Genomic DNA, 10,267 nt, shown 5'->3' on the forward strand with positions numbered 1-10,267 from the left:
TATCATTGCTTCTTGAACTTTGAAGTCTTTCCAATATGAGTAGAGAATAAAGGCCCATTGCCTTCAACCTGCTGAAACAATGTAGAATTGATACTGTCCAAAGAATTCTTGCCTGTTGTTATGCACACGGTTCCTGAATAGCAAGCCTCTTTGGTAAGTCATAACGTGTTTATTAGCAGTGACTCCTTCTTCCCAAAATGCAACTGCAACTAGGATAGCTCATCTGATATTAGGTACAGAGTTGCTAGGGATCAAGCCCATTAATAAGACAAAGGAATCAGTGCTGTCCTGTCTATTAACCAACTGACATCCCAACCTGGGCCTGGGCTCCCTTGCCACCCTCCCGATAATGAGATCACTTGATCCTCAGAATGCCTCAGTCTGGGTCCCCACTTTGGTTTCCCCACCTAGAAAATTTCCGAGTTTTCATGCTTCAGAGTGAGTCCTTAGAATATGTAAGCATTTCGATAATAATTTTTTTTTTACTTGGACATCAGTTTGTCTGCTTTGAGAGTGAACTCATTTAAACTGGATTTAAGAAGAAACACTATGTATATTTGAATCCCTTGATTCTAACAGTTATTGGATATTTGTCTTGTACATATTCAATTTCCTTAAATGTAAAATAGAGATGATGATAGTATTTATATCACAAGATTACAATGAGGAGCAAATGATAAGATATGTGAAGCAACTAGAAGAGTTCCTTGAATACAGAAACCACTCTATAAATGTTATCTATTATTAGACTATAAATGTATGTAACTTATGTCCAAAAAAATAAATGTGTATGGCTCCATTGACCTAACTCTCTGATGAGCCATAAACATCATATCTTTCATTTGGCCCAAAACCAACTATTTATGCTCTCAATTCCTAAACATTTTAAATACACAATAAAGTATACAATAGAATACTCCATTCCCTCCCAAAACTCATAAACATGCAAATAAATATGTTTTAATCCATTTTCTTTATATAAGTTTTATATAAAGTTTTTACCTTGGGTGTAAACTAATTTAGCATTTTCTTAATCCTTTATTTATTTATTTATTTATTTATTTAATGTTTCTTTTATACTGTGATTTTCCTGGGCAATCTTATCTCTGTGCCTTTAACTCTTGGTCTTCACTAATGTCTGTCTACCCTCAAGCCACCAAATTCCTATAGTTAGGTTAATCAAGGATCTTTAGGTGTAATGCCCACCCTCATATAATACAGAAATGCGACTATCTGAAACATTGCTTTGAAATTTTTTTATTTGTTCAGCAATTGTCAATGGGCTTGAAGAAAATAATTTGGTATTTGCTTTACTGCTTATAAACATAGCCCCTAAGGGGCCATTCAAAATTTACATGCTATACATTTGATAGTAGATTACTTTTTAAAAGTATTTGGGCTAAAATTTCCATCTTCTTTTCTAATATAATTTAAGTCCACTTATATGAGGCATTCCATATTCATCCAGCTGGTAAAGAGAGCTAAGCAGAATTATTTTTCCATAAAACATTTGATTCTTACAGAGTATCATGATCAGGCAATGATATCATTGTCTTTTATGTACCATTTATATCACACGTATCAGTTGTTACTGAGCATAAGTACATGCTTTATAATATGGGACACCACATTGGGAATGATTGAGCAAAGAATTGCAATAAAATATAATGCTGAAAAGCAGGGAGGAAAGAAAAGACCTGTAACTCAGCATCCTGTAAATGACCCTTTGAGTCACAAGTTAAACCAGCAATGATGACCAATTATTCTGAGAATGCAACAATCATCTCAAGTCCAAGGCAATACTGTAAACTGTCTTTTGGCTATAAAATACAAGTAAGCATATTTATCATGGTGTTAATCTATTTGATTGTAATTAGACAACACACTAAGGAGATGTTCTTATGCAAATTGTAGTATAGAAAGATACTGAGGTTGGCTGTCAAAAACATCTCACTCACAGGTTGAGAGCACATAAGCCCTCTAGGCCAGCAGGGAACACTCAGACCTTCTCTGACACTGTTAACAAATGAAGTAGATGTAGTGATAACATGTCACAGCTGCTAGGTTGGAAACTTCTCTTCCTTTTCTCTTAGAGAATTCCTGGTCTAGCCAGTCTTTTCCTGTGGCCCGTCTTACCTCAGCCACTTTGTCTACTCACTGACCTCTGTTCTCCCAGTCTCCTCCAAGAAAAGTTTCTCTCTAATGACTCTCAAGAGAGCTGCTAAAAGCCCATCAGCAGCCATAAATGATCTGTTTTTCCAGACACTATGAATTCAATGGCTCCCAGTCTTTAAATTGTCAATCCTCTGATTCCCAAAACCTGAATTATCTTCCCAGGTTCTGCCATGCAAACTACTTTCTTACTAGCGATGTCCTGCCAACTTACTATAGACCAGCCTAGAAGCCTGGCTTCTGTAAAGCAGCTTAATGCCTCTTCACGCTTCTACATGAAATTCTGTTTTCTATTTTATTCATTTACCACAATCCCCACTTCAGGATGGACTGACCACCAACTACCTACTACTTCTGTCATCATTACACAATCAGAGTAGTCAATCTTGGGAAACCACCTTAGAGTTTTATATGTTAGATATTAAAAGAAGTTACACATAAAAGAAATCATGAGGTTATTTCATATGTTCTTGTTCTCCTACAATGTGACAGAAATGTTGTTATTGAATAAATTTTCATGGAATTCAAACACATTCATCTTTCCTTGAATTTTTTAAAGAGTTTTTGGCTGACTGGGGTTGCATTTTTTTAACTACTTGGAAAAATTACTACTTGGATAACTTTGGTCATTGATTTTATAAAAAGCAATCTGTAAAACCAGAGCTAAGACAATCCATTTGTATAAGTAGGAAAATATTATAGTTTAAAATGACTTCTAATTAGAGAATTATTATTTCCTATGTAAAACATAAGATTCAAAATAATTCACAACATGTGAAATGCAAAGGGCATAAGATTCTATTTGGCTTTATATAGTAGCTGAGGGATCTTTAAGAAGAACAAAAGTGATTAGGTTTACATGCATGTAACACATTTTAAAGTCACCTATCTTCTCTTAACATACTTCTCATTTTCCAGAATCAAATGAAGGCATATCTCTTTTGGATAGGGCCCTTTCTTGGTCCCCTGCTCATCCTCACCACCCACAACAGTGTTTTGTGCTCTAATGTGTGCTTGCTGAATTCACTTGAAATGACTCTCTATAGCTTTCAAATTCCATGTTAGTATATTGAGAAAGTTGGAAAAGATGGTTTAGTTTAACAAGGGTTTATTTTTTAGCTTCTACAATGTACTGAGCACTATTGAAACTGTGGTCATTTCCATATTAAATTACAAAACAAAGCAAAACAAAATGATAGATATAGATACACATATAGATATATAATATTTGATAGTGACATGCTTAAAATCTAGGAGGACCATCTAACTTGACCTCCCTCCAACATTGAATACTTTTGACTTCTTTGGTTTATTTATAACGCATTTTCACCTTGATTTTGTTACACTCCCAATTTTCTTTAAATTTTACTGGATATTCTTTCTCAGTCTTTTGTAGGCTCCTCTTACTTTGCCAATTCCTTAAATGTAAGGTTTTCTCAGGGTGCCATCTGAGGCCCCCTTCTCATCTCATTTAACACATGTTGTAGAGCTTTAATAACCATCTTTATGGGAGGCAGTCAAACACTGTAGTTAAGAATATAGGCTATTAAATCACATTGCCAGGTCTGAACCCAACCGGGGCCCACTCGTACTCTTATGTGACCCTCCAATCCATTCTTCTCACTGCAGACAGAGTCATCTCTGTAGGAGGCAAATTTGATCTAATTATGTCCATATTTATAACCTATCAGTGGCTTCTCATTGTTACAGATCCCCATTCCCTTGTCCAAGCCAATGCGGACAGATGAGTTTTGGAATCCAGTTTTTTCAGACTTTAGAATGATAATAGAATGCGTAAACTGTATGTAATATAATAACCCAGGTAGTATCTGGGAGAAAAAAACCCTATAATCAAACATATTTGTTTATTTCTGAGGCACAATATATCCACACTAAGAAGAGGAAGAAAAAAGTATATGCACAGTTTCTATTAGTTTGATCATGTCATTCTATCCAGAGAACAGAGAATGCCTTCTTTCACCACCAAATTAGTTCTAAAGGATGTTTTTGATTTTCAAAGTGTTTTGGACTTCTGAAGAATGTCCAGAGCCCCTTGTCATCTGGCTCCTGTCTGTCTCTGGTCCCGCCTGTTATCTTCTCTCTTCCAAGACTCATCACTGATGCTGAGCTTCTTGAAAAAAGATCCTCTTACCTGACTGACTTCTTTGCCTTCAGTCTTAAGCTAAGTGGAAGCAATCTAGTATCATTTGAAGATAAAATTAGGGCATAGAGACACTAGGTATGAACTAATTGGGGGTCAGATCATAAGATGATTTGTATTAAAGACTTAGGAAATTGAATTCGAGTTTGAAAAGACCAACATAGACTTTAGGAAAAAAAAAACAACATTGTGAGAAATGCATAGGAAATAGAGTTGAGATAGGCAAGACCAGGGGCTCTGGAGACCACCTATAATAACAGACAAATAGTTGAGTTATGGCCAGATAGAAAAACAAAGGATTTTACCATTTTTGGAGATTAAAAAAATAGCAAGGTATGCTTATCCAAGATCAGATATGGGAAGTGAGGAAAAGGGAAGTCATGGATATATCCCAAGAACTGCATAGATGGGTTAATGTAACTATAATAGTGTGCAAAATAATTAGAAGTTGTTCTAATTCAGGAGATGGCTTAGGAGAGCAGTTGAGCCTCTGCGGGGTTTAATGTTTTTGTGAAACATCCAAAGGTATATGTGGATCAAGCAAAAGTTTGGAGGGAGAGAGACAGGATAAGATAGAAGATAGGTGATGATAATCCCATCAATTCCCTAATTTATCCGTTAAGTATTTGTTGAGAAACAACTATGTAACTTTGATTATTCTTGAGCTGAGGATTCACTGTTGAACAACAAAGAGTATATTTTTTGTCTCTCCCAAGAGATTACAGTCAGAGATGTGCCACTTAAGAAGAGTCATAGACCAGGTGAATCAATGGTGTTATCAAACCTATGATTTAGTTCAGCTAACATCTTTTAATCATGCAGGAGTTCTTAATGAAGGAAGCAATACACTCATTTACTTGACATACATTATTTGTCTCACAGCAGATGGTAACTGACTCCCATGGACTGGTTTGTTTTGGTTGCTCTGCTGTAGCCTAGAAGACAGTCTAAAAAATAAATATGTTATAAAAATAATGAAATTAATTACAGGGATGATAGCTATCATAACAGGAGAACCTAATTTATTCTAGGATATGGTGGTTAAGAAGTAAGGAAAGGCTTAATTATCTTAATTATCCAGATGAAGAAAGAACATTCAGGGCACAAGAAAGAGCATGTCCTTGTGGTAGGAAAAAGCTTAAGCTATGTTAATTATGGAACAGAGGCAGTGTGTTTGGGAGAGAGGGAAAGGGTATGGTGTGAAGATGAGATTAGAGGCATGATCATGCAACCTTACAAACCATGTAGAGTATTTGTGTTTATCATACGTGTATTAGAAAACAATGGAGAAGTTTTAATCAGGACAGTGACAGGACCTGATTTTTGTTTTAAGAAGATTGATCAGGCAGAGATAGAGAGAAAAGATTGGAGAAGACATTTTTTTGAAAATGAAATAGGCAATGTTGAACATTTTCAGTAGTTCCACCAAGAAAGGAGACTACCTTGAACTAGAACAGTGGTTCTTCACCAGAACTGCTTTAGCCCTCAAGCAATTTTTGAAGACATTGTTAATTGGCATAATTTGTGTGTGTGTGTGTTTGTGTTTGTGTGTGTGTGTGTGTGTGTGTGTGTGTGTTTGTCTGTGATGTGCTACTGGCGTTTAGTGGATAGAGCCAGGGACACTGCCAAATATCTTACAATGAACAGGATACTCCCCACAACAAAGTAATACCCAGTTCAAAATGTCAATGATGACAAAGTTGAGAAACCCTAGACTGGAAGGAAGGCAGTAAGAGGACTGGGGAGATTTATGATAAGTTTAGAAAATAGAATGGGTCATATTTAGAGTGGATTGCATATATTAAGAGGATTCCAAAGTTTCTGAGTTAAACTACTATGTCTTTCAAAATACTGCTTACTCAGATGAGAAAAAAATATTTTTTTTCTCCCTAGGGAAGAATAAAAGTTCAATTTTATACACATACAATTTTGACAGCCTTATAAAATCTCTAAATGGAAATGGCTAGTAATTGGATATCTGGATCTAGAATTTTAATAAAAGGAGGTGTGTACTGGAAATATACATTTGAATGACACAATATGGACAGTATTTCAAGTCATGAATGGGAGCTACCTCCCCTACAGAGAAAATAAGTGGTGAGATCAGCAGTAAGCCTCAAAAAAGAGGAATCCAACTAATGGTAAATTGAATTTGGTGGAAGTTAGATAGAAAATCAGGAGTGTGATGTCACAGAAGTTCATAGATGAACATATTTCAAGATCAGGGACACAGTTAACTGTGATAAATGTGGTTAAACATTTGCATAGGATCATCCCCCAAATGTCCACATTTAGCAGCATAAAGGTCACTGCTGACCATACCAGTGAAATTTCAGAAGAGTGTTAAACCAGAGAAAAACAACATGGTTATTGAAAAGACAATAAGAATTTAGATAGTTGACAAACTGATCACACAAATCTTTAGAGAATTTTGTCTTTAAAAACAAGAAGAGCTATATAATCACGGAGGAAATGACACTAAGATTTTTGGGTTGAAGATGGTTAGCTATGTCTGTAAGTCTGAGAAAACAGAGCCATTAGAATGGATGGGGATGAAGCTGTTGGACAGAGAAAGGAATGATTGATCAAGGCCACAAAGGTAACTTTGCTTGGCCTGGAGGTGAGGGGCAGAGATCTAGGGTAACCTTAAGCACTAAACTGGTTATGATTAATTTGGGGATTGTATTTAATTATGAAAGAGATATTTATACTCAATGTTGTATTAAAAGTAAGTTTTAAAAGACAATTAGTGTGCATGCACTTATTTTAAATGAATGTAAAAATAAAAAGTTAATGATTTGATATATTCCTTCATTTCATAAATAATTTGGAGCACTCACTGTGTGCCAGATGCTTGATCAAAGAAAATTAAACCCTGTTGTTGATCCTGAGGAACTTCTGCGTACTCCACTCTTACAATGTATGTGACTGTCCTGCAAGTTCAAACGACTGAAATGTTACTCAGTCTGCACAATCCATTTCAAAAGACATCTCTTCCAATTCCTCCGTGTGTGTGTGTGTGTGTGTGTGTGTGTGTGTGTGTGTGTTTGTTCACCCAAATGGATAGCTAATATGATACTAAGATACTTATTGCAGAAGAGTTTAAACAGTTGAGATGAACACCTGTCAGACATGAGGAATTTGATTTTGGCTTTGAGGGATGAGAAGGATTTGGGGAAGCGAGCAAGACATCTGGTAGAAATTTGCAAGCAAGACAATGGGCAGACTATTCCATTGTGCCAGATAAGCAAATGCTGTAGAAGATTAGAGAAAAGAATCACCAGGAAGCAAATAGAAAACATCAAATTACATAAATAGGTTTTTGCTTTCCAATTTCTAAAAGATGCTTTAAGGCAGAAGTTGAATATTACAATAAGTGAGAAAAAAGACATTTCTAATTCTAAGACTTTTCTATCATTGATTTTTTTATAGTGATAAGGTTAATTTTAACTACTTAACATGAAAGTACGTTTTTTGCTGCTTTGTCTTTCAAGAACGATGAACAAAAGAGAAGCTCAGTAAGGAGTGAAATGAATCACTCTCTAAGGTGTCTCATTTCTCACTCCCAGCTGAGTTGGCAAAGATTAGCACACTATTAAAATTCAAGTTGTTGCAAATGTATTTCATTGGTAGTCAACTCACTCAAGGTATACTAGTTTTCAGCAATTATTCTCAGTGATAGTCTACGTGTTTGCCAAAGAATCTCTGTGTCACGTGGAAAAGGAATTCAATAACTCCATGCAGGATCAAACATGAGTTGCTTAATGATAAGCTAAATGAGAGGACAAATAGAAGAAGAGCTTGAAATAACCATCTCCATGGTAACTTTGAATGCTAAAAAAAATAACCGAAAGCATTAGGAATCTGGTGGCTGTGTTTGGTTTTCCATAAAAGAGGTAAGAATGTATAGGTAGGCACATCTGACAGAATGCAAATGTTATCACATTGAAATATTTTTCTCACCTCGGTATTCATTGTGCACGTGAGTCTGGGAGCTGAAAGGTTAAGCTTCAGCACAGCATTGCTCTTCCTGCTGGCTTTGGAGGTAGTCACACCTGGGCTGTTAAATGGGTGATAATTCCTATCTCATAAGGTGGTTACAAGGATTAAATGATCCCACAATCTGCAATGTTTTACACATAGTAAAGGCTCCATAAAACATATATAAATATCTGAGAGGGAGGTACTTATGACTGTTAGGAGTCACAATTTACACACTCAGGCACAAAGTCAGTCAATCTCAGTGAGGAAGCAAGGGCACCATCTTTATGCATCAGGACCAACGTCTTTGAAGGCAAACCACACCTAATTTCTGAAAAAAAAAAAGAGAGAAAAAAGAGAGAAAGAAGCAGAGTGGCTTCTATAAAGCAGAATAATTGAACAGCAGTTAAGAAAACACAGGAATGTGTTCAGTGATAATTATAGCCTAGGTTAATTGACTGTTTTCATGACCACACATGCACAAGAACAGGGAGGGTCTGCATCACATCCAGTGTACTGAGGATATATATATATATATATATATATATATATATATATATATATATATATATATATATATATATATATATATAAACACGGCTGGGAGAAGCCAAGGATATCAGAACATCTCACAGTAACTCAGCTGAACTCACATCTCCTGTCAACATGTACTACAACTGCTGCCTAGGAAACTTCTCGTCCCGCTCCCCTGGAGGCTATCTGCGCTACCCAGGCTCCTTCCAGCCCAGCGACCTGGTCTACAACACTGACCTCTGCTCTCCTAGCACCTGCCTGCTGGGCTCCTCTCTCTACAGTGGGTGTCAGGAGGCCTGTGATGAGCCCACCAGGTGCCAGGTGTACCGTGTGGTGTCCAGTCCCTGCCAGATATTCTGCTACTATCCAAGGACCTCCACTCCCTGCACTCCTTGCTGGTCAACTCACACTGGATCTCTGAGCTGTGGGTCCAGCAGAGGCTACTGCCTGGGCTATGGATCTAGAAGTTGCTACTCACTAGGCTGTGGATCCCGTGGCTTCAGACCCCTGGGTTCTGGAATCTGTGGCTTCCCTTCCCTGAGCCATGGATCCAGATTTTGCCGTCCAGCATACATGGCTTCTAGGATCTGCCAAATTTCTTGTTACCAACCAACTTGTATATCTGGCTTCTACTGCTGATCAATCAGCTTAAGGGTTCTAGACTGTGACTTCACAGTTATATCCCTCAAAGTTAATCTCAGCTATTATCTGACTGGAGTCTATTTTCTACTACATAGACAAATGATAATTTTTTAAAATCCTATTAATATTAAAATAATTTATCTCATAGAGTATCCATTCTGTTTTCTTCTATTTTCCCCCTTAATTCTCTAGTTAAAAATAGTACAAGAGATCTCTTTTCCTTTCAAATAAACTCATTTAATCTGATATCAGTTCATAAATCTTACTACTAATTTTTTTAAAAGATGTCTGTTGGGAATTCCAAATCTACTGTTATTTGTCTAAAAAGAAGTATTTAATTTATGAAGCAGATTCCCTGATTGGAAGAATTATCTGCCAATACAGAGTTAGTTCCCTGGAATTTTTGGCAAGTGGAATCAGAGTTTGGGCAGGAGATTATCCTAAACTCTTCTATGAGTGGTCATTTCAGCCTTATCAGGATATCTTACTTTGGTTAAACTAATCATGGGTCAGATCCAAGAACAGAAGTTCCAGAGACAGCAGTGATGCTTCAGCAAGTACTAGCTTGGCTGTTTTACATGAAGGAACTGTCAAAATACTTTTTAGAAGACCCTTTTACAGACTTATGCAAGCTCTAATGGAATTCTGAGGTTACAATATTAACTGACTGCAGTAACCTGTGTAATGAAACAAACATGTTACGTATGGATGAAATTAACCACATATGCATTTTATTATAATAAAAGGAATACAATTTCTGAGTCATTTTATAATGTT

The 10,267-nt window shown here is 36.4% G+C and overlaps 1 protein-coding gene across 1 annotated transcript; it reads left to right on the forward strand.

Annotated features, from left to right (window-relative positions):
* Positions 1 to 8,980: 8,980 nt before the first annotated feature.
* On the forward strand, positions 8,981 to 9,487 carry LOC132424328 (keratin-associated protein 13-1-like). The gene has a single exon (XM_060010100.2). It carries the CDS (start codon positions 8,981 to 8,983, stop codon positions 9,485 to 9,487), a length of 507 nt encoding a protein of 168 aa, XP_059866083.1.
* The last annotated feature ends 780 nt before the right edge of the window (positions 9,488 to 10,267 follow it).

The sequence above is a fragment of the Delphinus delphis genome, chromosome 4 (genome assembly GCF_949987515.2).
Source record: "Delphinus delphis chromosome 4, mDelDel1.2, whole genome shotgun sequence".
Classification (NCBI taxonomy): Eukaryota; Metazoa; Chordata; class Mammalia; order Artiodactyla; family Delphinidae; genus Delphinus; species Delphinus delphis.

Excerpts from the sequence above, each read along its gene's own strand:
- LOC132424328 (XM_060010100.2), top strand. The coding sequence starts at position 8,981 with ATGTACTACAACTGCTGCCTAGGAAACTTCTCGTCCCGCTCCCCTGGA.